The sequence below is a fragment of the Meriones unguiculatus genome, chromosome 1 (assembly GCF_030254825.1).
Source record: "Meriones unguiculatus strain TT.TT164.6M chromosome 1, Bangor_MerUng_6.1, whole genome shotgun sequence".
NCBI lineage: Eukaryota > Metazoa > Chordata > Mammalia > Rodentia > Muridae > Meriones > Meriones unguiculatus.
Genome location: NC_083349.1, coordinates 93,724,806 through 93,752,742, shown reverse-complemented (window position 1 = coordinate 93,752,742; position 27,937 = coordinate 93,724,806). Strand labels below are relative to the sequence as shown.

At 54.4% G+C, this 27,937-nt stretch overlaps 1 protein-coding gene and 1 long non-coding RNA gene across 3 annotated transcripts; one reads left to right on the top strand and one right to left on the bottom strand.

Moving 5' to 3' along the window:
- LOC132646276 (uncharacterized) lies at positions 1-16,487 on the bottom strand. The gene is made up of 4 exons (XR_009584394.1): positions 16,032-16,487; positions 3,138-3,360; positions 2,231-2,537; positions 1-1,777 (listed from the first exon to the last, which is right to left on the bottom strand). It is a non-coding gene; the product is annotated as an uncharacterized LOC132646276 (long non-coding RNA).
- On the top strand, positions 11,019-22,506 carry Six3 (SIX homeobox 3). 2 transcript variants are annotated; one of them, XM_060363437.1, is made up of 3 exons: positions 11,019-11,194; positions 19,179-19,989; positions 21,729-22,506. In XM_060363437.1, exons 1-3 carry the CDS (start codon positions 11,074-11,076, stop codon positions 21,919-21,921), a joined length of 1,125 nt encoding a protein of 374 aa, XP_060219420.1. In that variant the 5' UTR covers positions 11,019-11,073; the 3' UTR covers positions 21,922-22,506. The 2 variants fall into 2 exon arrangements, with proteins under 2 accessions (XP_060219420.1, XP_060219424.1); XM_060363441.1 differs by lacking the exon at positions 11,019-11,194 and adding an exon at positions 11,394-11,591.
- Positions 22,507-27,937: the final 5,431 nt, after the last annotated feature.

The window sequence follows — 27,937 nt, the reverse complement described above, 5'->3', positions numbered from 1 at the left end:
CAGTTCTAGAAGCAGGAAATCAAAGGTCAAGAGTCAGTACTGGTGAGAGCCCACTTTCTAGCTTACATTGTGGAAGGGCCAAGATGTCTCTCTGAAGCTCCTTCATAACAGCCCACCTGCATGAGCTGATAGCACTCTAGAAAATCCATCCATTAACACTATCATATCAGTGATGAGGTTTCAACATGTAGATTGGGAAGCAGGGGCAAAAAACACTGAAACCACAGACAATGAACTATGGGTTGATTTGCCCTTGGGCAAAGCTGTGAGCTGAGTCCATTCAAAGAGGTAAAACCAGAGGGAGCAAGGCTTAGTGGAAGTGTGTAGGCCACCATTGTAAATGTGGCATGGTCCTGTCCAGGCGTGCAATAGGGGAAGAGAATGCAGGCTTATTAGGTGGTGATGTGAGTCTCTTGGCTCCCCTAGATGGCCATGTGCTCTGATGAGGGACAGGAGAAGGGACACATCTCAGGTACCTCTCAACTACTCCATTCTGGCCAACCCGGAGGCACCAGGATTATGATTCAGAGTCAGATATTTTGGAGGGGAGAAGCCTACGTGATTTTGAGTCTTGGAGGAAATGATGAAAAGTATTATGGAGAAAGCTTAGTATATATGGAGAGTGTGAGCCTGCATGGAGAGCTAGTTAGGGGCTGTCACTCAATTAATTAGACTAGCAGATTGCTCATACCTGGCATATTCTCTGAGTAGAAAAAGAAGTAGCAAAATGGAACAAGAATAATAATAATGATGATGATGATGATAGTAATAAAGAATTAACTGATAGCAAATGTTTTCTCCTTGGTCTCTGCTTGCCCAGCTCTGACTGGTACAGCTTGTAATTAGTCTCTACCTGCAGATGTGTGGTTCCAATGACTTGTGGATTAAGGAGAAACTCTAGAATTTCTCAGTACCTGACAAGTCGTAACGTGAAAAGCTACACTTAGTCCATTAAAGATTTTTCACAGTGACATTTGAGTGCAGCTTGAGAAATACGCCACCTTGCCATTTATCATTTTCAGGGCACGAGTGTCGGGAAGGAGGTTGCTATGAAGAACAAAACAAAATGGATTGCATGTGTGGAGGTGAGCTAGTGAATGCTGATAAATGTACTTCACTGAATGTCAGCAAATGTCACCTGAGAAGCCATTTGCAGCTACCATAACACTCCCCAAAACAACAAAGAGTGGCAAAAACAGGCAAAATGAACTGGGCGCCTTGCTTCCACATGAATAAGCAATCAGCCCTCTCAGAAGTTACACCAGAAAGCTGTTAAACTTCATAGACGTTGCTTTTCAGCCATACTGACATATGTCTATATGGCTGCAGAGAGCTGGAGACCTGAGGACACCAGGGCTGGGATTCCTCCAGGTTGGGCTTAAGAGCCCCTTTAGCCCTGTCCGTGCCTTTCTTTTATATGTGGACAGAACTGACTGTCTCTGAGGCAGGTTTTCTGGGCTTTTCTTGCCCAGCATATTTTTGCAAATTCTAAGAATTCTACCTCCTTTTAATCTAGCTCTCCTTGTAGTGTAATCCAGGTGGTTGAAGGAGGGAGTCAGTGAATGCTGCTCTCACCTCAAACACTCCTGACCTAACATTTTAGTCCCTCATTCAGAGAAAAGATTTGAGTGATGATCTCAGTTTTTGTTTCATTCATTGTGACTGGTCAATACTTAGTCCTTATGTGGTTTGGGATTGGAACTTCCAGAAATTCCTTCAGAATTCTGCTTGGGCCTGTATGCTCTTCCTCCTCAGCTTGGTTATTCTCCACAGATCACTGCAAGGAAGCAAATGGAAAAGAAAGATCATGTTCTCGGGACAATTATCCAGGGAAATAAGAAACTCATTAAAATGAGATTGCAGCCCCTCTTCATTTCCTAATCTCTGTAGACTCCTTCCTCCCCTCCAACACCTACACACAAGGTCACCCGATACCTACTTCCTCCTTTGTACCTAGACTCCCAGAGCAGCCTGAGTTGGATGACCTTGTAAACAGGCCGAGCATGTGTGCTTGGTGCCTGCACAAATCGGGGTCAGTTGTGAGAGCAATGCTGAGGAATGGAGCCCTTCCTGGACTCTGTCCTGAATGTGGCAAGGGACGAACTTCCCTCATCACACTGTCATAGTCTGCATTCCAACCATGTATTTGCGCTGAACACATTTTACAACCAGGAAAACACAGGCTCTTGGGAAAGCACGCTTCCCTTGGATGAACTCGGAGGGTCGGTACCTGTAGGAGTGGCTGGGCAGGTTCCTCTTTCACACTCATTGTAGAGCCCTTCATGACCCTGCTGTTTCCTCCCTTTGAATTAATACTTCCCATGGAAAGGCTTTGCTTCAGTCCTGGACGCCCAAAAGATATCTGTTTATTATTGAAATTGAATTGCTCTCAACTTGTTGACTTCCATGCTTAGTTTGGGCAGAAACAGTGGCTTGTTTAAGGAAAAGGGGGGCGGGGGAGAAGGAAAGGAAGGAAGGGAAAGAGAGGGCTCTGGAGGTGAAGGTGAAGGTGAAGGTCACAGCCAAGTGGAAAGATCCTGCAAAGAGAAATGATAGATGAAATGTCCTGTTTAGGGGGAAGATTTGCTGTACTATCTATGGCTTTCTTTACTCAAGTAAAGTGCTTTTCTGAACAGCCAGTGCCTGCTGTGTCCCAGTGTGGGATTGTGTCTCAGAATCAAAGACTCACAATAGCATATGAACATATTCAAAAAGGAAATCAGGAGAGGTGTAGATGTCTCATCTTGCCACGATTATTCATTTTTTCTGCTTTCAGTTTTTCCATCTGGAGATTTCTCTTTTGAGACATGGTCTCATGCTATCCAGGCTGGCCTTGAACTTGCTATGTAGCCAAAGTTGACCTTGAAATGCTGACCCTCATGCTTGAGGATCACAAGTATAGGCCAACACACCCAGGATAAACATATCTGGTTGGCCTCTGGGGAGGGATCCCAAACATTAACATTGAAGTGAAAGAGAGGTAAGTAAGCGACCATTAGGCTAATAGACCGGCCAGGTCAGCCCCAAGGCAAAACGTTCAGAGGAATTTTAAGGTTTGTTTGGTTTTTTGTCTTTTTTGTTTTTTAGTGTCATTGGCTCATTTACTCAATTGTTTGAATAAACACTTATTTGCCTACCTTAGGTCAGATGTCATTTTATGGCTTAACTGGACACCAGCTTCTCTTTTGGACTGTATTTCTTAGCATTTAGACTCAAACTGGACCTTCCGTGTCCAGGTCAAGCTCCACCTCTTCCAGGAAAGCCATTTGAGATTTCTCCTATGCTGGACTCCTGTTTGTTCACAGCAGGGCGTCTCTGTCTTCTACTGTACCTGTCCTCCCACCAACAAATGCCAGTGCCCTGAAAAAAAAAAAAAAAGAAAGAAACCTATTCTATCTCTTCATCACTGAGTTGGTCTCTCCTAATCAGGTCTTTGAAATGAGATTTAAGGCTAGTGTAACCCGGGTTATCTTCCACACACAGAGAGATTTAAACCATTTGGGTTTAAATACATGGAAAACAGTCTTTGTGGATGCTGGTGATATTTACATTCAGTGTACAATAGGAAAATGCACTTGGGGAGAGGCATATAGGTAGCCATCTGGATTATTTGGGCACACCCTGAGTAGGGGAGAAATCAGGAAGTGTTGGAGGAGGCTGAATTAGCCAAAACAACTGTGTAGCTCTGCCCTTTGCTGTCAAGTGTCACTCTTCAGGCTGCACTTAGGTACAAGAAGCCATTTCCCCAACCTCTGTATCAAGTATGCCTTAGAGATATATGGGTGACACCTCACACAGACAGAATGGGGTAGACATGAGACAGTTTCCATTCGGTTTGGGGTCTTCCAACCTCAAAGCAGCCAGGTTTCCTCAGTACGGCGAGGGGACTTGCACGGTTCCTGTAGGGGAAGTTTGGACAGGGATCAGCCCCGCTCTCTTTTCTCTCTGCTCAGGTGGCTGCGCGGCTGTGCCCACTTCAGCAACTACACACCACTACTTTCTCCGTTGAAAACAAAGGTGCTCCAGAAGGTTTACAAATAATAATGGCGGCCGCTGATAATGTTCTTTTCTTCCCTTCTTTCTTTTGGGAATTCCGTTCCTTTCTTCTAAGATCTGCTGTTTTTCATATGGCCTTTCAGAGAAGTGTCTTAAAGCAAATTGTCAACCTTTTTTAATGGAAGAAGTCTCCTAAGCAGGCAGAAGACTTTGTGCCCAAAATGAATTATAATCCAGAAGAAATCATGGTTTTAGCTCACTTGAAAAGTGTAGGATTTGAAAAGCTTGGAAAACCATTAATGTGTTTACTAAAAAATCTTTACCTAATAGAATTCAAAATAGCCCTCTCTTATTATTTTGAATGTTTCACTTCAATTTTGTAAGATGTACTTATTTTCCTGCCCAAATAGCAGATTTAAAACTTTTGCCTAAATTTTAAGAATATGATCTTTAAAGTTTTTAAAAATAAGAATGGCTGGAAAAACTTTCCTTTCAGACAGCTGTTCAAAACACATGTATCACCCACTTACTTCCAGAGAGAAGAAGAGCCATGTACACTCAAAAACTGTTTTCTAAAATGGCACAAACCTATATGTGAGCCTTTCTAGAATTATGATACAGTAGAAGCAGTGGGATTTCCTACCAAGGGGCTCTGCATTGGGAGAAGTACCCAAGTCTAGGGAGCCCTGAAGGGAATTCTAATATCCAAACAAAAGCAACATTGCCATCACCATCCATCCTCTCACCCAGAGGAGAAACAATTAATAATTTGCATATGCTCATGACACAAATTAAAGACAAAAGGCCCCTCAAGGGCTGTGGTTACTCTGCAGCTCTCAGCATGATGCAAGGTTTCAGCCCTGCACTGTTCTAGCTTCCAAATGAATAGCATTAAGCTCCATAACCAAAAGTAGGGGTTGTGGGCCCTCTGGCCTGTTCCCACTGTAGAATCCTGTCCCCCAATCAGAAACATCTCCCAGTCTACCCGCGAGCGTCTAGGCAAACAGAATGTATAGTCCCAAGGGGAAAAAAATAATGTATATACTTTGCCCTTTTTATTTTAATGGCCAAACATTGTAATGCTAGCTAAATAGAAATTCTCATCTGTTAATAGGTTCCTTTAGTTTGTAATAAATAGGAATGCTAATGACTAAAATTTGGTATTTGGTATGCATTAGCTTTTGTGAGCTTTTCTTTACAGCCCTCATTGACATGCAATATGGCAAGCTTCCTTTGAAACATATTTATAAAATAACTACAGTATAATTAAACCAACAAAGCCATCTTTTAAGTACGCTTAATAGCTCAGGTTTTTTTTTTCATCTCAGTAAAATTTTTATTTTAAAAAGAAAAATAGTTATGCCTCAATCCCACTGTACATTTTATTCTGTGCATCTAATATTTCCTTTACAGCTACAATCTGTGCATATTTAATTCTTCTTGACAACCATGATTATTAATAAAGAGCTCATGAAAGATATACTTCATAGCTTCTTCAACAAGAATAATGTGTTTTTTTGTTAATGGAAATTGTAACATATCTTGACAGATACAATATATAAGATGTGCTTTTTTTTCTTAATTGTAATTTTGCTGTGCTGAATACAGCCGATATGGCAGGTAATAATCAGAGTGGATGCTATTTTATAAAACGTAACCAAAAATATTTTAATGGTATAAAAGCAATAGATAAATAAAAGGAATTATGTTTAATTTTTTTTTTTTGCGTCCCCCCCCCCCCCCCGAACACGCAGTTCTTGTTGCTGCTGTGGCTGCGGGCTTGTTTACCAGAAGAAACCACGAGTTGCAATTCGGTCCTTCTCTGCCCTTGGCCCTTCAGCACTCAGGGCGCGCAGGGCCCGGCTGAATGCAAAATCGGGATACCTAGTGGTTCAAGTTCACCGAGTTTTGTGCGGTTTGTAAGCCCTTCCCCTCTCCCCAGAATTCCAAAGATGCCAAGCCCGGAGACCCGAGCCGCTGGGGCTTCCCCAGGCCGCTGCTTCGCCCCTCAGCCCCCTCTCCTCTGCCTTCCTTGGAAACTCCGTCCCGGCGGCCGAGGAGCTGCCGAGTCCTCTACGCGCCCCCCTGCGCAGAGAATAAACACCATTGACGCCACTGTTATAATCTTTATTTAAAACAGTTTCCAAGGTTACAAATTGCAGGGCCTCGTATGCAACAGGTTCATCCGAAGCGGTATCATTGCAGATTAACTGTAACGTGTAGGATTAAAATAAAACATAAGGGATTAGGCAAAATGGGTTGAAGCTTGGGAAATAACGGCCAAGCGCGTCTCGACCGCGAGTCCGCAGAGGGAGCCTGCGAGGAAGCCGGGCCTTTGGGAGGTCGCGACGCACAAGGCTGGACCCCGCGAGTGGTCAGGGCCGGTGGTTCTGGAAGGAGCAGGGCGGCCGGCGGCCGAGAGGTGAGCCTTTCGGGGCGCCTGGGAGGAGATCCCGGGGTCCTGAGGATGGGGAAGGCCCCGGGCCGGGCAGGCGGGCCTGCGGTCCGGCTGGGGGCGCCAGGCGGCGCCGGGGACACGGCCCCGTCGCCCTGCGTGGCGCCCTGCGAGGCGTGAGGGGGACAGGGTACCTGCAGGGGCCACCGGGGGTGTGCGCACGGCCGACTGACGCGGCCTTCAAGGCCCAGGCCTGAAGGGGTCCCACGTGGGATCCTTCTGTCCATCCCCACGGTTGTCCCCTCTTCCTGGCCGCGTCCGAAGCGCCACGTGCGGCCGTCTGAGCGCGGGTCCTGGCCCCGAGCCGTCCCGGCCACCTCCCCTGCTCGGTGCGCCCCGCGCCCCCCGGCTCCAGGAAGACCCCGGGAGCCCCTCGGTCCCCTCCGCTTCCTGCGGAGCCGGAGCGCGGCGGCCCAGCGGAGGCTCGCTGGGGGCGGGGAGGAAGTGTGCAGCGTGGCCCGGGAGGGAAACAAAGCCCGACCCCCCCCCAGCCCGGTCACCCCGCGCTGACCCCAGACCCACCCCGCCGAGGCCCGGGGCTCCCGGCCGCCGCCCCCCGGCGTCCACGGAGACCCGGCGGGCAGCCAGGCCCGAGGGCGCGACGGCCAGACCTGCAGGCGGGAAGCCTCGCCCGGCGAAGGGACGCCGACCGGCCAAGGCTGGGAGGAGAGCGGGTGGACGGGCGGGAACCCGGCCACTCCGGGGCTCCCCGCAGCCACCGCGGTGCGAGCCGTCCGGGAAGAGCGGAGCGAACTTCCAGGAGGAAGAAACTAGGCGCACAACTTCCCCGAGGCCTCCACCGGCGAGGGAAGGGCCCCGGCTAAGGCGGCGGCGGGAAGGGGCTGGTGCAAACAGCTGTTCCTCATACATATTTCATTACACAATCAGATAATGCGTCCCACTACCTTCTCAATTATTCACAGATAAACATTTTCAAGACGTTTTGACATCTGTCTTGGTGCCTGCTATTAATTTAGTAATCACTGTAGTTAAAAATGTATGGGATTTTCCCCCCACCGTCGGAGTACCTCCTTTCTGAGCCCAGTGTTGGGCTGCGGCAGAGAGCCCGGGCCCTCTAGGAGTGAGGACACCTTAGGAGGTGAGGTGACGTCTCCGGAGCGATGACACTGTTGCGGAAAGGATTAAAGGGGTATCTGGTTATTTTAATTCACGGTTGAAGGTAATGACTGTCATATCACACACACACACACACACACACACACACACACACACACACACTACCCTGTGATAACTCTAGACCCACAAAGATGATCAGACCTTTGCCCTGGGCAGTAGAAATGGTTCGCTTCATGTAAGCACAAGCGTTTGTTGAAAAAGCATGGGCAACCTACCTAGGAAAACATACACGCCTATGCATTGACATATACGGGAGAACTTCTCAAGGAACAATAACAAAAGCCTAACAATTATGCGTGCTATCGAAGAGGCCACCAGCCTCCGAGGGCCCTGGTTCTGCGCCCTGGGCAGAAGGCACAAGAATAAGAAAGAAAAGTAAATTATGTCCTGTGCAGTACGTGGAGCCTTGGGGGTTATGAGGAAACAGTTGCTCTCTCCTTGGGAGGCAAGTGTTACAAGTGTCCTAGCTAACTCCACATAAACATTTTTTTTAAAAAGCTGGAATTAAAAAAAAATTGTTCAGACTGGAAAATCAGGGCAAACATTCCCAACTCTAAAATGCTGTGATTCGTTGCGAGAAATTTTCTAAACTACCCAGAAGGGTAGAGAACGTCGGGTGGCCAGAAGCTCATCTCTTTGTGTTCTGAGTTTTAGCTAGAAGGAACAAAAGTTACACCGTGGATCTGTGGATGACGAGACCTTACTCATTTCACTATTTTGGTCGAGGTCTCTTCCTGAGGTGCATCAGCAGGTGATTCGCATTTCGAAGCAAGAGAAAAGAAGACCTGGAGAAAAATAGCTTTGGAAGAAACTGCCCTCCTAACGGAAGAGTAAGATTACATAAACTCTAAAGTGATTTTCACAATTTATTGTTCAAAATACAGACAAGAACAAATTCACTAAAATGTCTAGGAACTAAATGTGTCTTGGGAAAGTGAAAGGGAGAAAAAGAGGAGAAAATTCTTCCCTAGCCACACCCCTACATCTCTTCAGGGGATCAGTGTGCCTGTTGCAGTTTGGCCTGCAGCAGTATTGGGGAGTCACTTTACAACTCTCTCTTTCTCTCTCTTGCTCCTTGAAGAGTAGTTATTGGACTTCTTGGCCCAAGAGCTAGCACTCCCCTCCACTCTCTTCATCCCTTCTTTTCTCCCTCTTTCTTGCCATTCTTTTAAAGAAATGGTCCAAGACTCACCCCTACTGCTTTCAGAGGGAGAGGCTCAGAAAATGCATTCAAGAGGACAAGTTGGAAAATAAGGTGATGTGGGGAAAGGCACCATTTCTCTGGAAAGTCCCTGCCATTGTCTGGGACTGTTCCCCAGGACTCAACAGGCAAAGGAGGTGTCAGAGAGAACAAGCCAGCACACTTACTAGCCCCAGAACAGCTGTGGGCAGCCCTGTTGGTACACTCTGACCCACGCCAGCACCTCAATCTCTGTCTGGAATAGAGGAGCAGTGGTCGAAGACCTCTCAGTATTCCGCAAAAGGAAATTACTCAAATAAATAATTCAGCTTGGTGTAGCATATTCCTTGCAGATTTATTTGATGTACACGGGGTTGGGGAGGGCTACAGTTGTTTTTCTTTAGGTCTCAGAGGAGAAAAGCAAAAAGGGCACAAAATGGCTTTTCCATATCTGGAAACGTTCTTAGAAATGAAATGTCCCCATTGAAAATTAAGTCTCCTGTTGTCTGGTGGAGGCCTTCTGGGCTATCTGTTCAAGCTCTACTCCAGAGCACAGTCTCCCAGGCAGAGGATGAAAAAGCCAACCGAAATAACCGATGAAGGAGAATCTTTCCTGTGTTGCCCTCTTCTGGGAGTCTCCAACAGAGCAGGTAGGAGAGTCCTAAAGCAGACTCTGGGAGGATGATTCCTTGGTCTTCAGAAAGTGGCCTGAAACTTTTCATGCCGAAGATTCAACAAAGTTTCCTCCTCCAGGGTCAATGTACCTCTTACAGGAAGTGTTGCCTTCTAGTTGAGCCCATTCTCCCTGGCTTCCTGTACATCTGTGTGCCTGTCTGGGGTCACTCCATGTGGGCACCGTCGCTTTTGTCTGCATTTGGACAACTGGGTGTGTACCTACGTATTGGACCCATGCCTTGAACAAGCCTTTATTCCTCCACTTCTGCTGTTAGGGTTCCTGTAATTCTCCTACGTGTGTTCTCGAACAATTGCTGTGCGCAAAATCCTTCTGTGAATACCAGAATACCAGATAGGGCGCGACCCCAGAGATCTGCGTTGAAGAGAGGAGGTGGGTACAATGGTAGTTCCGGACTTTGGGCGGGCTGTAAGGTTGCTAAGTTCCCCAGTTCTAGGGGCCCTAGGCTTTCCCCACCCCTTCATATACCCTAACAAGTAGTAAGTGTTTACAAGAAGAAGCGACTGTCTTCCATCTCACCAGCCTCTGGACCTGTAGACTGCAGCTCCAAATAGCCAAAACGGGAGGCAAAGTGAAGTCTTAAGACCTTAGACATCAGCTGGCCTCCCGGCCACCTTCGTCCCAGTGTCGCCTTGGGGCTGGGAGGGAGCAAAGGCCCCGTAGGTACCTAACCTCAGGGAGCCTTTAGGCCAGCACCCCGAGCGTTAGGGGAGCGTTAGGGGGCGAAACTCTCCTTGCTGGCACCCCTAGAGCAACAACATTTACAATTGCAAACTTGCAGGGCCCGCCCCCTCGGCTCCTCCTCTGGCCCTCACCCCAACTTTAAGCTCCCAGCGGGAGAGCCAGAGCTAGAGTCACAGTCTCCCTTAGGCACCCTGGGGCCAAGCCACTTCTCAGGGTCCCTAGAGGGACCTAAGGGCCTGGATAGCAGAGGCATAGTAGTGAAAACTGTGACCACGGCTTTCTAAACAGCCGGAGGCGCTGTATTCCTCCGCGACCTCTCTCCCCCGGCCTGGGCAGCCGCAGTCCCACTCGCCCACCCTAGAGCCGGCGAGCAGGCGCGGGGAGCGCGCCGGGAAGGGTGTACGCGCACGTGTCCTCGTGCGATTGGAAGTGGTTACACGGAATCTTCCAGAGGATGTTTTTTTCCCCGTGATTGAAGATGACTTGGTATTAACTTCAGGTGGTGTGTCCCTAAGGACCGACGCCAGTCCGGCTGTCGGCCTGTGGGTGTTTCCTAGTTGGCACTGAGGGCAGCCACCGCCCCCCCCCACCCTCGAGCAGCCCCCAAGGCCCGGTGAAAGGGTCAGGCTCCGGGCCCTGAGATCTGTAGGGCTGAAGTTCTTAATGTTCGCCCCAGAGATCTGATTCAGAGGTCTAAGCTGTTGCGTGCCCTCGCAGGTTCAGGAGGGAAACCTGCGCGGGTGAAGGAGATCCTGATAACCACCCCATCCCCACGGCAGGGAGGAGTTCTGACCTCTACACACGGGACCTTCGGACCTACTTACTGCCTTGCCATCTCACTCCAGGCCCAATCTGTGATCCGGATTGGCGGCGGCGGGGTGGGAGGGCTGCTGGAGGAGTTGGGTTGACACCAGGGTGGAGGTGGAGATGCAGAGAGGGAAGAAAAAGAAGCAAGACTGGGTGAGGATGTGCAGATGGGTGAGGATGAGGTGGAGATGGAGTTGGGGGTGCACCGCGGGGCACCAACTATTCACCCTTCCGTGGAGAGGTGCGTCTGGCTGCTCCGTTACTCCCCCCCCCCAATAAGGCTAATGATGTAGTAATTTAGGAGGGGTGAGGGGCTGGGCGAAAGGAGGGAGGGGAGAGGATGGGGAGAACGCGCGCCCCGGGAGCGAAAGCATACAGCTAGCTCTAGAGGCGCTGCCGCAGCTCGCGCTTCCCAGCAGGTTAGCTAGCCTAGGATCCACCCGGTATTTCGCAGGAAGGGGGGGGGGGGGTGCGTTGAGATAGCTAGAGGAGGGGAGAGTCTTCCTGGAGGACAGGGGGAGGGAGAGAGAGCTCGGAGCGAGAGCGCGCGCGCAGAGCCCTTTGAAAGGACTTCCACTTCCTAATGAATATTTATCCGCCGCTGCTGCACTCTCCCGGCTTCTCTTACCTTTCCGCAGGTAAGAGCCTTCCTGGTCCCCTACCCTAGTAGCGGCGGGGGTCATCCCAGCTCCCCCGACCCTGGCGCGGGTGGTGCGCCTTTGGACCGGCGGGGTTAGGGGTGGGGTGTGGGGCAAGGTGGCTTCACTGTGTGCGATGGGTTCCGCACGACCAACACAGAGTGTGGGAGCTACCTGTGTGTGCGCGCGCGCGCGCGTGTGTGTGTGTGTGTGTGTGTGTGTGTGTGTATGTGTGTGCGCGTGTGTGGAGGGGGGGAGAGAGAGAGAGGAGGAGAGGAGAGGAGAGCGAATGTGCGCCCCCGAGCGCGCATCTGCTCTAGGCGCGCATTAAGGACATTTTCGGACTTTTCTCTCTGACGTCCTGGATCTCTCGGCTTTGCCTTTCTTTGCCCCCAACCCCGGCCTCTTCACCCCCCCCACCCCCCAGCACTACCCTGGGTTGTAGACCACTCCCCTGGCCGGCTTTGTGCCGCCGGCGCACAACCCTCCAGGCGGGCCCTCGCGCCTCTCACAAAGAGGACCAGAGCTCCTTTTCCGCTGTAACCTTTACCCTTTCTGCCGAGACCGCGGTCAGGGCACCCCGACCCCCTTCCCGCCGGTTCAGCTCCCGAGGGTCTGCCGCGCGCTCTGCCGCTGCCCCCCTCTTGGGTCTGCCGCGCGAGGAGCTGAGAGTACTGATCGGTGGTCGGGACTCCAGGGTACCACTGGGCGGAACTTCACAGGGTCTACTAACCTGGAACCCGGAGCCAGAGACCCACCCCCAGTAGGGCGCGGGTACCCGCCGCCCCCCCACCCGCGGCCGCACCGGCGGGAGGAGCCCAGCGAGCTCGGACCCGCCTAGGGGGAAAGAGGGAGGGGAAAGGGAAGGGGTCAGGGAGGAGCCGACGGTGTACGGAGAATTCTCGAAACAGACTCACCCAGCCACCTGTTGCGACTCAGTCTGGGGTCGGGCAGCTCCAGATCTGCTCCAGGTGGACACGCACGAAAGCAAACACCCAAGTTTGGAAAAGAAAAGTCTCTGGCTTCGCCGGGCGCAGCCGGTTAGACTAGCAACCCCGCGCCGCGCGCTGGGGTCGCGAGGCTGTAGGTTCCAAGAGGGGGCTTGAGGCCAGAGGACCCGCCACTTCGGGGTCGGCTCCCGCCGCATGCCCCTCGTCCGGGAGGCCAGGGGCTCGAGCTCGGGAAGCCGGCGCTCAGGGCTGGCGCCCTCGGGGCGGTTGCAGCCGGAGCAGGCCCCGCTGAGCCCTGCTCAGAAGTCAAGAGCAGCGGCGCGGCCGCTCGTCGCAGCCTTTCACGCTGCAGCCGCTCCTCATTCTTGTGCCTCGGACCCTCTGAGCGCCCCCGGACAAAGCCCCCACAACCCGGCCTCTCCCTTCCCGCTAAATCCCCTTCGGGGTCAGTGCGCTACCGGCACCGGGCCGCGCGCCTCTCCTGCCAGCCCTGTGGCTCTTAAAGAGCCCCACACCCCTCCGCCCCGCGCGCTCCTCCGACCCCCCCCGCCACCCCTCCCCTCTCCTCCGGATCTCGCCCCCCACGCCAACGCCTGAGGTCCCTACTGCCCCGACCCAATGCCCGCGGACTCCCAGCCTCCTCCTTTCGCCCCCCTCCCCTAAGCAGCCGTTGCCCCCACCCACCCCACACACAACCGAATTCTACTCTCCATTTCGGTTCTCCCTTCTCGCCAAAAGCACCCACCCCTGACTTTTTTTCAGCCCCTGCTTTGCCCTTTAGATCATGACCTGGCACTACCGTTTCCCAGCTCAGAGCTGATCCTCGTCGAGTTTCTGCCTGGGCTTGGTTTAGGGGGTCTTGGAATGGAAAAGGGGCTGGGCACGGGAGTGGAGCTGAATGGAAGGAGGGAAGGGAGGAGGGGCAGGTCAGATAGACTGACTCTGAGGCGCTTCTATCTGGGGCCTACACTGGCCTTCAACAGTAGTTGAACGCTGGCATTGAATGGGGTCCTGGGGTTAGAAATCTCACCTTGACCAGTGTTGGGGAGGGGGGGAACCTGTGGAGAGGGGCTTCCAGAAGATCCCAGCGGAGAACTGTGAGCTCCCTGCTCCCCAAACTCAGTTGTGTAAAGACCCAAGAACTAGGTGCACAAGGAGGACGTGAAAGGGGACCTTAAGCTCCAATTGTCCAGGAGAAAGGATAATGGAGGAGAGCGGGCAGGAAGACAAGTCAGCTCTTTCTGAGGAGTGGAGGGAAATTTCTAATGTTTTCTTATATTAACTGGTTAACATGTTCCTTGGCCCAAGAAGAGGAGGAAAGGAGTAGATGATTGTCACAGTGGATGGCTGTCTCCACTCTCCTTTCTTCCAGAATTTTCCCTCTCTTCTCCAGGCTTGTTTTGATTCCAGTGTTGCCCAAGGAGAGTGGCCTTCTTTGGAATGCCTTCTTTAGGCCTCTCCTGGGCTAGAAACACGATTGAAGAGAGCCGGGGAAGGGACAGTGTGAAGGCAAGTGTGAGCCTTTAAGTCAGGCTGTAGTACCCTGGTTTCATCAGTGCCAACCGTTACATCATTTCACTGTTTGGGCTCTGGAGGAGGTGTGTGCGAGCCGTGGCGGTTTGGTAGCTGAACCTGTCCACTCTTTCTCAAATACAGACTAGACCCAGGGGTTCTAGTTGCGGGAAGGTTGGTTGAAAGAAGGGTGAGGCCTCCTGGTGAGATGAGGCAGAAGGAATTTGAGGAAGAGGGGTGGAAAGCTGACCCTCCCCTGTGTGTCTGCCCTTCTGCCCCTCCAACTCTAGTCCAGACGCACCTTTTAGGAAGTGGAGTGGTTAATTGATTTACAGCTGGCCCTGTGGGGGAAAGTTCATGGTACAGAGGGATGAGCTAGATCCGAAGGCTGTAAAACCCACCTCTCTCCTTCCCCTTGGTACAACCACTGTAGCTCTCACTCCCCCAAGTACCGGGCTCCTTTCTCTTGGGACTACAGCACTGTGCAGCCAGCTAGGCTGGGGTTGTGCCCACCCTCCCGGGCCTGGCGGTGGGAGGTGTTCAGGTCCTAGACAGAGCCAAACCTCTCTTGTTTAAGGATGTGGGGGGTGGAAGGGCCTTTAGCGGGCGGCGGGGCTCATTAGGCAGAGCGGGGTGCCGAGAGGTGCGCGCTGCCGGCCCCAGAGGCCTCCTTTGAGGCGTCGGGGCGGCTTCATTAAGCAGCGCTAACAAGGCGAACAAATGCCGGGCCTAGCAGCTTTCTCGCAATGGTGGGGCCTTAGCAGGGCGCCAGGCTAATGAGGGTCACTCAAAGAGGCTGATCAAATATTCAAATTTCCCCTCACGCCAGGAACTTTTATGCACCGGGAAAGTTGAGGCAACTGAGCTGTGTTTACTGTCCTGAACGACAATTGCTTGAAGCCCGGGTCCGCAGAGGCTAAGGAAAGGAGGGGAGCTAAGGGGGAGGGGGAGCAGTTGTTGTTGTTGTTGTTGTTCAAAAGAAAATAATCGGGGGTCCTTGAAGGGCTTCTAGGCCTCCCAGCCCGAGTACTGCGCTCCCCTACGCCCTCCCTGGCGGCCTGCGCCAAGCTCCTTCTTTTGCAGCTTGCGGGGAGGCCCAGACCACCCGCTACCCAGCCATCTCCTTCTTCCGACGTCCCAGAGAGCCCGGAAGAGGCGTTTCCCCCTGGACCAACCTTCCTGACCGTTTGGGTCGACTGTTCCGGGTTGAGCCAGGCGACCCCGGGGGTAGCCGTCCCAGGCCTTCTGGGGCGCACTCTCCCGCAGACCCGCGAAACCCTTGGCTCTCCCTGTAATCCAAAGCAAGGAGTGTGGTTCCCGCAAAGCCCCCCGACCGGACTGAGAGGTCCTCAGTGCTAGGGTTGGAGCTGACGTCTGTAAATAAATGCCCGGGCAGAGCACGGTAGAACACTACCCATCCAAACGCTCCCCTTTCCCCCACCCCACGCCAACTGAACTCTGACCCCACCCCACCCCCGAGCCGGCAGGACAGGATTAAAGGGTGGCGGCAAATTTGTCTGTGCAGGTGACCTCTGTGGGTACCGAAGCCGTAGGCACAGCAAATTCCCGGTCCTTGAGTCTGAGAGGCGAGATAGAGAGGGAAGTCTTGAGGCCCTCCAAGGTGATCCCTCGGGTTTTGCAGCCCCGGGAGAACCCGGGTGCGGGCGGCCCTCAGCGTCCCATCCATTCTGGAAGCGCCCCGGGCACAGTCCCCTGCCCTCGCACCACCCGCCCTAGACCGGCGAGGAGGGCAGCCCGGGTCCTCTGCCCCAGCCCCTCTCCCCAACGCCCAGAGCACGGGAATTCGGAGAAACTCCAGAGGTCCACGGCCCCCCCACCCCACCCGGCCCCGCAAACGCACACACCCCAAGCCTTTAGATCGAGACCCCGCAGAGCCTCAGCGGGATCCTGGGCTCCGCTAAGCATCGGGGACCACCCGCCCCGCCTCTCCGCCCTGCTCTCGGGACTCTCGACTTACCGGCTTCGGGGAGGCAGCTCAGCGCTTCCGGCCTGAGCCGCGGAGAGGCTGGCGGCGCCGTGGCCTGGAGGCGGGCTCGGAGGGCGGCGCGGAGCCCAGCTCGGCGGAGAGGCTCTCCCGCGGCCGGCCGGGGCGGCTGCGGCCCCCTCGCCTGCGCCCTCCTCCCGGCTCGGCGCGCCCCGGGCGTGCCTGCCACCCGGCCGCCGAGCCCGGCGGGCCCACGAGCGAGCCGGCGCTGGCCGGAGCGCGGGGCTATGCCCGAGCAGCGCCCGTGATCCCTTTGCCTCGATTCTTCTGGAGTGGCGAGGGTTTTCGATTTCAGCGCTTTCGGCACGGCCCGCGGCACCTGCCCAGCCTCCCTCCAGGCCCGGGTCCCCCCCACTCGGAGGCGGGGGGCTGCGGAGATTGGGAGGGACCCGCCGGGTTCACCCGCCCGCCTGGCGCCTGGGTCCCCGGCTCCGGGGGGATGCAGTTTCGGGGTCACGAGCTGCTTTCAAAAAGTTGAACACAATATTCGGAAACCCACCCGTAGGAATTCTCCCCCTCCACGCGGCACAATACCCACTCCCCTCCCCTTTTTCATTCCTGCCTCCCCCGCTTCCTCCTCCTGCCCCTTCTCCCGCCCACCTTTCAGCCTATAATCCTTCCCCTACGAGAGAAAGGGGTCGGGAAGAAAGGATGAAGTGTCTGTTTTTGTGTCCCAACCTTTGGGCCCTTTCTGGTCCCGCAAGGAGCGACCGCCCAGAGCTTCGCAGCTGAGGAGGAGAGGACTCCCGGGCAAGGGAAGGAGCGTGGAGAGAGGGAGGCCGTCAAAGCGGGGCTCGAGGGAGCCACCTTTTAGGGGAACACAGTTTCCCCGTCCTGGTCGGCGGGTTCAGGTCTCCCACCTGCCTCCAGCTGAAGAGCCAGTGTAGTCCCCAAGCCCAACCCAAACCCTCGGTGTCGCCCTCAAAGCGGGTTTGCTCTTCAAAACCTGGCACGGCCGGATCGAGGCCTAGGAAAGACCCGGGCTTGAGGTTTAGGGCCTGCGACCATTTTAGCTCCGGCCTCCGGTTAGGTTCACATTTGAATTCCCCCAGAACCTCTTTTCTCACTCCTCCCTCACTGAGAGCTCCAGAGTGGTGTGTACCCGGCGCCGAGCCCCCAGATCTGCATCGGAATGTAGAAAAGATCTTAAAAAAAAAAAAAAGTTTTGAATTCCTCAATGATTTTTTCTTCTGGAAAGGCAGCTTAGGATAATTATTTCAGCTTTATTGAGGGCAGATTAGTTGAAGTCTGGGCGCTGCGTTTCAATACGCGTTGTACATGGGCCGACAATGTGGGCATTGTCGGCTACTGTGTGTGAATCCATTCAACATATACACTTTTTAACACCAACCCGAATCCTGTCTAAATATACACAGTGCGTAGGGAAAGATGTCTCTGACCCGGACAAATCCGGGTAAATCACACTTCCATAGTTACAGAAGGCTCACAAAGGAAGCCTGGACTCTGAGATGCAGACTACAACTTCTCACGAGCAACCTACCTAAGAAGTAAATGCCCGTGGGTGGGGGCTGTGGGGGCTGTGGGGGCTGCAGGCAGGAGGCCCTCTGCATTCTTTGGGGGGGGGATCTGTTTCAGGGTTACCATACTACCTTACGTAAAGAAAACCCCGGCTCTAGTTGTTTGTTATAGTTGTTTACCTTATGAGCAGACACCGAACTCTCGGGCCTTGGGTGCTTACTCCTGGTGGCCTCTAAAGTTTCTGTATCTTTCTGGGGATGTTGAGCAGACCCAAGGGGTTGTGACCCTGGATGCAGGAAAAGTGGGCATCCACCAGACTTCCCAGAGGCCAGAGAGTTCCTAGGTTTCTGGGCTCCTGTTGCTTCTCCACCACTGTGGGAGGCAGCTGAAATCTGGGGACGGGGAACAAAGAATGGGGTTGCTTTAGGAGACGGTGCAATGTTGTTTCCACTGTCTAAAAATACACGGTAACGGAGGGGCTCGCCGATCCTTGGTTGGGAGCAGCACCGTGCTGAAGGAGCTGGGGATGTAGTCCAATGCCAACTGACCAGGGAAGTCCTCACAGCTTCATGCTCTCTCCGTCCTGGCTGCAAACTCCAGGTACCAGGTTCCGTCTCCCAAACCTAGGCTCCCCCAGCGGCTTGCTGGGAATGAGTGTGCAATGGGCCTCGTGATCTCCTCTCTCCTTTCTTCCTGACCACTCTCAGCGCTCACACAGGCAGAAAGAGGCGGTTGAGATACCGCGTGCAGACCTTGCCGGGCCACCTGGCCCGCAGCCTCTCCTCAGACAGGCTGTCTGCCGCTCCGAGGCCGGCAGCCTCTCCCTGACCCCAAAACACTCCTGGAACTAATTGCCTATCCCACTCAACTTCTCCTAGGCCTGTTCCTTTTCGAATTTTTGGATCAGCTTCTTTGAGCAAGAGAAGAGAAAAGGAGAGAGAGAGAGAGAGAGAGAGAGAGAGAGAGAGAGAGAGAGAGAGAGAGGATATTAAGAGTTGCAAAGATTTTTTAAAAATTCTGTTTCACCCTCTTCTCCCTCCTTCTTCTCCTCCTCCCCCCCCCCCTCCGGCTAAGTGGTAAAACCGTCCTTACGTTCTCGGTATTGATTGGCAGGGCTGACAGTGATTGGCAGTGGTTGCCGTGGCAACGACACAACGACACGTCACAGACCAATAGAAAAGCGAAACAAAATGTTTCAATGCTGCACTCACTGTGGATTTAGGGGAGATATTATGAGGCTGTTGTCATTAGGGCGATTGCTGTGGAATCGCTGAATCTTGACTCGGCGGTGGTTGGCTCTCGCTCTCCTCTCTCTCTCTCTCTCTCTCTCTCTCTCTCTCTCTCTCTCCCTCTCCCTCTCCCTCTCCCTCTCTCTATCTGCCTCGGGTTCTCTCTCTGCGCGCGCGCACCGGGCCGCTCTCCTTCCTCCCTCTCTATGTGGCTGCGCGGGTGTGTGTGTATGTGGATGTGTGCGGGGTGTGGGTGTCCCTCGCGTCCTTCCTCCTCCCCCTCCTTCTGCTCCCCCCTCCTCTCCATCTCCTCCTCCCCCCTCTCCTCTCCCTCCTCCTGGTCCTCGGCGCCCCTCTCCTCCTCTTCCTCCCCTCTCTCTTCCTTTCCCTGAATTTTCTCCTCTCCTCTCAGGTCGGTCCATGGTCTTCCGCTCCCCCCTAGACCTCTATTCCTCCCACTTCTTGTTGCCAAACTTCGCCGATTCTCAGCACTGCTCCCTACTTGTGGCGAGTAGCGGCGGCGGGAGCGGTGCGGGCGGCGGCGGCCCGGGCGGCGGCGGCGGCGGCGGCGGGACCCGTGCGGGCGGCGGCGGTGCTGGCGGAGCGGGCGGCGGCGGCGGCGGCTCCAGGGCCCCTCCGGAAGAGTTGTCCATGTTCCAGCTGCCCACCCTCAACTTCTCGGCGGAGCAGGTGGCCAGCGTCTGCGAGACGCTGGAGGAGACGGGCGACATCGAGCGGCTGGGCCGCTTCCTCTGGTCCCTGCCCGTGGCCCCCGGGGCGTGCGAGGCCATCAACAAACACGAGTCGATCCTGCGCGCGCGCGCCGTCGTCGCCTTCCACACGGGCAACTTCCGCGACCTCTACCACATCCTGGAGAACCACAAGTTCACCAAGGAGTCGCACGGCAAGCTGCAGGCCATGTGGCTCGAGGCGCACTACCAGGAGGCCGAGAAGCTGCGCGGACGCCCGCTCGGCCCCGTGGACAAGTACCGCGTGCGCAAGAAGTTCCCGCTGCCGCGCACCATCTGGGACGGCGAGCAGAAGACGCATTGCTTCAAGGAGCGGACTCGGAGCCTGCTGCGGGAGTGGTACCTCCAGGACCCCTACCCCAACCCCAGCAAGAAACGCGAACTGGCCCAGGCCACCGGCCTCACCCCCACACAAGTAGGCAACTGGTTTAAGAACCGGCGACAGCGCGACCGCGCCGCGGCGGCCAAGAACAGGTCAGTGGCGGGGACGGCGGCCGGGCCGCGGCCTCCGGGGCCGGGGAAGGGGAGACAGGGCGAGCCGCGGGCGACCGGGGCCGAGCGGCGGCGGCTGACCCCGCGCTGGAGACGCCGGCACCCTCTGGGGAGTTGGGGAAAGTTTCTGGCTGCCCTGGAACCCGGGCCGGCCGTGGGCTTGCAGCCGGCTTTGCCCAGAGCGGCTTTTATCAGGGCGGAACTGTGTGAGTGGGCCTCGGGCGTCCTCCACCCACCGGGCCGGTCTCTGGGCCTTAGCTCCCTCGCAGCTCTGCTTCAGCCCTGACCCCAGCTCTGCGGCTGGGAGGGGAAAACAGCACTGCTTGCTGTCTCCTTATTTCTGTGCATCGTCAGAGGCCGGGGAAGGCTGAGAGGAACCCAAGCCTCAAAGGGGGGAAAGTGGACCCAGGGCTCTCGCCAGAGAGGGGAGAAGGCCCAGGACCACCGTCCACGGAGCTTCTTTCCTGACCCTTAACAGGAGAGGCAGCTGTGGGCTGCGAGCGAAGAGGCCTCGTGTGTTCAGTGTACACACACACACACACACACACACACACACACACACACACACACACAGTGTGTTTGCTCCCGCTGCTCTTCAGCCACTAAGGCTCCCTGTATCCTCATTTAAGCAGCATCCAGCCCTTTGGTGCACTTAGTCCGGAGGCAACCCCCCAGGTGCCGTTCTGTTACAGATAAGTTGGTCACAAAGTCACAAAGTTGTTTTGGTTCTGGTGTATCTGATTTAAGAAGCCAGGCTGGGAGAAAGTAAGGAGAAAAAGGAGAGGGGCGAGAGAAGATGAGTCCAAAGGGAAGGGAGAAAGGAGTGGGAGAATTGAGCAAAAGCTCTGATAACAGAGCTTTGCTCAGTTTGAACGGCGCTAGGCCTGGGACACTGCCAGGAGCAGGGGCCTCAGCTGCTGACAGATGCTGGTGGCTGGAGTCTTGGGGTGTGGTGGGTTTAAGTGGCCGGGGTCTGAGCCACTTCCCTCGCTCTCTGCCTGCGGAGGCCACTTTTCGCCAGATGGGGGGAGCGCCCAGGACCAGGGAAAGGCTTCCTTGTGGTGAGACACTAGGTTCAGGTAACTGCTTCACCCAGAAAGAGACAGTCTGTCTTTTTCCCTGCCTTGTCTTTCTTCCCCTTTCTTTCTTCTTCCTCTTCCCCATCTTTTACCTTCCAGCTCCCCTGTTTTCTCTTCCCCGTGTTCTGCGCCCTCTGCGTAGGGATTCAGAAGGCAGAGCGGCGGCGGCTGCGGGGAGGACCCCCACAGCTCTGGGTGTGTGTTTGAGAAAGCCGTGGCAGACGGTTCTGTGGAATCCCTGACTCTCCGAGCCTGGCGGGTTGCGGAAAGGCACAGCTCTTCCCCGCTGTCTGCTGGTCGGCGGCCTTTGCCGCCTGCTCAGTTCCCTGCAGGCACTGGCCTGGCCCGGGGTTGGCTCTACCTCTCCTCTGAGGCCGTCCCTAACTGGACCGCTTCTCAGGACCAAGGAGCCGGGAGCTCGGACTTCGTTAGGAAGTGTCTGCGGCACTCAGTGGGCAGCTGGGTGCCAGGAAGAACCCTGGGCTCAGCCGTGGGGCCGTGGCTAGGGGCACGCGCGACGTGGAAGGCCGCGGAGGCAGGGGAGTGCCGGCCCAGCCGGGCCAGGCTCCCCACGGTGCGAGCGAGGGGAGCAGGGTGGCGGGCCCTGGAGTCAGGGCGGGCACGGCTCTCTCTTTCCCGCAGGCTCCAGCACCAGGCCATCGGACCGAGCGGCATGCGCTCGCTGGCCGAGCCCGGCTGCCCCACACACGGCTCGGCAGAGTCGCCGTCCACGGCAGCCAGCCCGACCACCAGTGTGTCCAGCCTGACGGAGCGCGCGGACACCGGCACCTCGATCCTCTCGGTAACCTCCAGCGACTCGGAATGTGATGTATGATAGCCAAGGCCGCCCTCCTCCTCCTCCTCCTCCTCCTCCTCCTCCTCCTCCTCCTCCTCCTCCTCCCCTCCTCCCCCTCTGCCTTCCCCTCCTCCTTCCAGCCTCGCTCCCCTTCCTTCTCTTCTCCATCCCTAGAACAAACCGAAATCAGGATACACAGCCACATACACACACGAGTCCATACACGCTCCCACCCCAGCCAAAAAAAATATATTTAAAAAAAAAAACAAGAAAAATAATTAACCTCAAACCATCAACAACCCCCCACCTACCATCACGGCCACCCCAAAGGACCGCGACGCCAAAAGACAGCCACAAACGCTGATGTTGCGGGCTGAGAACGTAAAAGAGGTGACAATTGTATACTTTCTAGGACAAGCACGGCTTCTCCTTTTGGTTCCCACGGACCCGGCACCCCACCTGCATGACGATTTATTTGTATCTGGGAAAATATTCTCTCTAGTTTAAAATGATTTAAAGAGTCGACTATACAAAAAACCACCACCACCGCGACAAGACGACAAAAGCAAACAGACAAAAAGAAAAAAAAAATCTGACCTCTCCATTCTGAATTTGTTTTTTTTTTTAAAGGAAAGAAAGAAAGAAAAAAAAGAATGAAAAAAAAAAAAACTCCTTGAGAGAAATAGCAAATGTTTCTTCCTTCTGTTGCTCTGTTCTCCTTTAGCTTTTTCTCTCTGTTTTTAAGTCCAAGTATTGGTCAAACAGGATGCGATCCTCTGTTTTTTGTTCAGCAGACAATCATTTTCTTCTTAAGCACCTTTTCCTCTCCACTCTGTCACTGCCTGTGTGGGTACTGGTTATAAATGTGGAAAAAGAATAGTTATGACTGTAACAGATTTTTATTTTTATTTCAAAATTTTATATGAATTATGTATATCTTAATGATCGGTCATTTTCCCAGTTTGTAATATATGTGTAGAAATTGCTTGTATATGATACCTGCTTTTTCTCCTCTCCCTCCTCTCTCCTTCCTCCTTCCCTGCTCACTCACCTCTTTCTTTGGGGGGGGGGGTTTCCCGGCGTCGACCTAGCAGTCGAGGCTTGGTGAACTGGCCAGGGTTAAGGCGAGAGAGGGACCCTGTAGCTCGCGAAAGCAAAGAGTGAGACCGTAGTATTCTTATGCAAAAGCTATTCAAGTTTTTCCTAGCCGCTTTGGAGGCCTCGTTCACTCCCGTAGGGCGCTTTTACTGTTATCTTAACTGCGTGTTTATCTATATGTAAAAACTTTCTAAAGCAAATACAGTATTCTCCATTTTCTTATCACTCCCAGAGCCCTGTTTGTGTCCGCCCTGGCCTCCGGCTCCCGGGGCAGCAGCCCAGCCTCGCGCCTGCTCTCTAGCTCTGCGGCCGCCAGGGCCGGGGAAGGTGTGAGTGTGTGTGTGTGTGTGTGTGTGTGTGTGTGTGTGTCAAAGCTGGGGTTCGAGACTCTTCTGGAAGTTGAGTCGAAAGCTGGGGGCAAACACTTGCTTGGAAAGGGAGCCCAAGCAGAAGCCTGAGAGGCAGGCGGAGAGGGCGCGAGGGATGGGAGTCGTGACTAGTTTCTTCCCCGGAGAGATGTCAGGCCTGAGTCCGACCGGAAGAGCTCTGCCCTGAGGTGCCGGAGGCCCGCGGCCCCTCGGGGTCCTCGGGATGTTTCGGTAGGGAAACATGTTAGGACCCCTGAGCCCCGCCACCACCCTGAGCACAGCTGAAAATTTGTCTTTGTTGCCTCCCCCCTCCTTTTGAGAAGGTGTACGGTAGTTAAATGAAGATGGGGTGCGGGGGGGGGCTGCAGCTTTCTGACTTAGCGGCCTAAAATCAGGATGCCCTCCCCATCCACCTTCGCCATCACGTCTTGCCCGGCCGGGTCACTTGCCTTAAGAATTTAGATCTATCTGTTTAGGGGGAAAAAAAAGTCCCTGTCTTTTGGGATCACCTTAACTTTCCAAGGGATTCTGGTTGGGTTGCACGGTTAAAGGAAAACCAGAAGCAAAACAAAAACGCTGCCCCTTGCTAACGGCGCTCTTCTGCGGGCCCCAGGCTTCCCTGGCCTGCTGTGGCCTCGCCGTTCCCAGGGACGGCTGGCCGGCCGGAAGCGGCTCTGCGGCTGCAGGCGAGGACAGCCTGCGCGAGGAGGGGCCCGAAGAGGTCATTTCAGAAAACTTGCCTTCGCTTGAAAGTCCAACTTCCAAGCTAGGAGGATTAGGGGGAAACAAGCCCGAAATCTCGCGCCCACTTCTAACTAATTTTGACTTCCGATTTCCTTTTGTCTGTATTCCCCGCGGCACCAGGGGGGTTTCCGTGGCCTGGCCTGGGCAGCGGGTCTGACCAGCCTGGAGGTGCCCTAGGTGCTCAAGAGCGCATGCGCGCTTCCACGAGCATGGGGGCGGGTTCCTTGGGGGTCCCTTCTCAGCACCGGGGCATCCAGCCGACCTCCCCAGCTGGCCTGGCTCACAGTGTCAGAATCTCTGTGTGTGCCCACTGCTCTTAGAAACAGTCCAGCGCCGCCACGTTTCTGACAACACGAGGAGTTTGGGAAGAGGCACGTTAAAGCCCACCAGCTTGGACCTCCAGTCTATCACCTGCTCCTCATACACTTCACCCAGAACTTGGGCCTTTCAACCCAAAGAAATGGCTGCCTCGGTGTAGACAACGTAGATGGACTCAGAGCAGCCAATAAACACTGGGGGTGGAAGGAAGGGGCTATCGCTGCTGCCTTCTGGAACTGACTTCTGGAACAGACTAGGCCGGTGACTTCAGGAGCAGAGGGCTTTTTGTGTGAGGACAAAGGGAAAAACTTGAGTTACACTTCCTTCACTCATCATGTCCCGCAGAAAAGGCTGGTTGGGTCTTCTTCCCCTGCAGGAAACGGCCACTGGACCCAACCAGAAGCTTTGGCTTTGGAGGGCCTGGGTCCTGTTGTGCGTCACCCCTGTATCTCTACATAGGTCTTCCACAAATGCCATTGCGGTGCGCTTTGCATTTTTCTGACTTTCCCTCCAGGTTTTTGAATATGTGTTTGGAGTAGCTTGTGTGTGCACAGTTCTGAAAGCTGGGCTCTCATCATTTCATCAAGTTCTGCTTACAAAAGGATGTGTGTGCGTGCGCGCGTGTGTGTGTTCGCCATAAATGCACGCATACTTCATTGGTACGTGCCTAGTGCGGGCTTTCATGTATCTGCATAGCTTAGGTTCAGTACTTAGGTACAGCATGAGCATGAGCGGGTTGCAAATTCCTAGTCTTGCAGGGAGAAATACACCTACTGGATGTTGTATGTAGGGGCTTTCTGCCCAGAGAACGTGTGTGTGCGTGTGTGTGCGCGTGTGTGTGTGTGTGTGTGTGTGTGTGTGTGTGCGCGCGCGCGCGCGCGCGCGCGCGCGCGTGTGTGTGCTCCCACGAGTGTGCATGCCCACAACAGATATTCATTGTCTAGAATGAGTAAATGGGCTTTTTGACTTTTTCATTCATCCTTTCCCTTGATATACTGGGGCTGTTTCAGGAAATTTAGCCTGCTCCCTCTTAAACAGAGATCTTTTCTGACCAGATCTCTCTTTCACCTGCTGCCTGACTATTCTCTCTTTAGACCCCAAACGATGGCCAAAGCAGTCAAGGTCATGTGGGATCGCTGAGGCAGAGCTGGATGTCAGAGCTGAAACTCTGTACAAAAGCCACCTCACCCTCAAGCTCCTGGAAGCAGAGCAAAGTGCACCTGGGCTAGGGGAAATCTGGCCCTCTGTGGGCCTGTTAGCCGCAGGAGCCCTCTGCCTGGACCACCCAGCAAGCACTGGGCTGGCTCCTCTTGGCACCAGAGGATTGAGGCTCCTTCTCCGTGTGCTGTGCACTTTTTCTTGCCGCCCTTTCTAGTGCATTTGGTTGGAAACGTTCCCAGTGCTAGGCCTCTATATACCTAGGTAGTTTCTCTAGGGTATACAACTGGAGGAGTAGACTCCAGTTTTCTTCCTCCCTGCATTCCTCAAAGGAAAACAACGGTGTTTAGGATTTGCCTTGGAAACCCAAACAGCAGATTGGATTGTAAAGCTTTGAAAAGCTGTATCAACGACCCCACCCCTGAAGTCCCCCTGCCAGAGGAAAAACAGACCAACATGACTCTTGCTGGTTTGCTCACCTCTGAACACGCTGTCCTTCTCAGACCCATCCCAGAGCTCCTGTTCAGCCCTTCTTTTTGCCCTCCGAATCCTGCCAAAATTGGCTGCCCAGTGCCAGTGAAGTTATTATCCCTGGTGAGATGCACAACTGATGTAAAAGAAACGACCCGGAAGCTGCCACGGTACCAGGCAGGGATGCTGATCCATAGTGGTGCGGGAGGCCTGTGAGTGGTGGTATGGCCGGGACTGGGCTCGGCGGGACTAGTGGCCCAACTTTGGCCCTGGAGCTGGTTCCAGCACAGCGCTGGGAAGGCCAGTACAGGGCCTAGGCCAGCCAAGTGGGAGGGATGGTGGAGGCAGAGTAGTGACTCGGGCCTTTAATAGCCTATTACCAGTTTGTCATGGACACCTGTGTACCTCTTTAAACATGGAATGGAACAGCCTAGCACACTTTGAAGCTGGTGCCTTGCAGAGATCACTGAACCTGTAGATCAGGCCTGTGGAGCACTGGGCATGCCCTAGTTCCCCCAGGGCAGGAGGAGTCTCAGACCCTTCTCCCTCTCCTCGGCTCCCTTTGCTTGCTGCCCTGACCTTCCTGTACTGCCTAGACCATTGTGCGGCTGTCACCTGGAGTACTGGCTGCCACCTCTGAGGCTTTTCAAAATCCTGCCTGGGCACTGAGGCCGAGTCTCCTGCCTATCAGGACCATTGAGCTACAGGTCCTCAAGCGTGGGCCCCCTCACCTCCTGCTGCCGGGTCTCTTTCCGGGCTCCAGCTGAGCTGAACTGAGCCTTCCTGGTCCCAACCAGGCTGGGATGGCTGTCTGGCCTGAGGGGTGGGGGGTGTGAGAGAGTCTGGGAGGAGGGTAGCAGTCCTAGCCCCGCTCCAATTTCTCCGGTCAGCTGAGCACAACTTTCCATTCGAGTGTATTCATGCAGCGGCTGATTGAGCTCTGCAGTGTCAGGCACGACTCGGCGGGAGGGGGTAGGCACAGCCAGGCTGACAGAAGCTACAAAACACACACACACACACACACACACACACACACAAATATACCCCAGACACATGTATGCACAGGTTGCTTTCATCCATTTCTGCATGAATAAAGCTCTCTCTCTCTTGTAAACACACACAAACACACACTCACACACACACCTGCCACCAGAACACCCGTAGATCTTCCTTACACAACACACGGCCAGTCTTTCTGATTTACCCCTTACAGAGTCTCCACGAGTACTCAGACACAAACGCAAGCATCTTTCCTCCCTGCAGGCATTCTCTCCAGGACACGCATACTCAAAACCTGCATGGCTGCACACACAAACCTGCCCGATCTTAAAGTCTTCCTCCCACAGAGCTATCTGAACTCACGACACAATAGCACTGCATACCAGCACCCACAGGCTGGTAGCACACCGTCTGGTCTGTGTGAGGGGCTGGGACTCACCCAAAGTTCACACACGGCAGAAGCCTGGGGAGAGTGACCCACTCCCTGAAGAGCACAGCCATGGCATGTTCCTGAAGACAGAGGCCATCCGAGGACCCTTCAGGTACCTGCTGACATAGGAGCCAACCCAAAGACAGTGGCTACACTCTGCAGTCCCTCGGCTCCACCACACGGCCTGTCTGGGCACCTCAGGGACCTCTTCTGTCAACCTCATCCACTTCCAGAGGGACTCCTCGCAAACCCCTGCAGGCGCCGGAGATTAGAGAAGACAAGTTGTGTAGTAGAAACAGCACCAGCTGAGCACGCTTTCTATTGAGAGTAGAGCAGACCCTCTGCTTTGAACACCCCCCCAGCCCAAGTGCCCAGGCGTGCGATTCTGCAGAGGGAGAAAGGACAACAGAATGGAGAGACATCATAGAGCAAGGAGGGACAGCAAAATGGAGGGACACCACAGAGGGAT

Bases quoted from the DNA above. Each gene is read 5' to 3' on its own strand.
- Six3 (XM_060363437.1), top strand. From the start codon at position 11,074: ATGCAGAGAGGGAAGAAAAAGAAGCAAGACTGGGTGAGGATGTGCAGA. The intron at 11,195-19,178 runs GTGCGTCTGGCT...CTCTCCTCTCAG, and splicing joins ATTCACCCTTCCGTGGAGAG to GTCGGTCCATGGTCTTCCGC. The intron at 19,990-21,728 runs GTCAGTGGCGGG...TCTTTCCCGCAG, and splicing joins GCCGCGGCGGCCAAGAACAG to GCTCCAGCACCAGGCCATCG.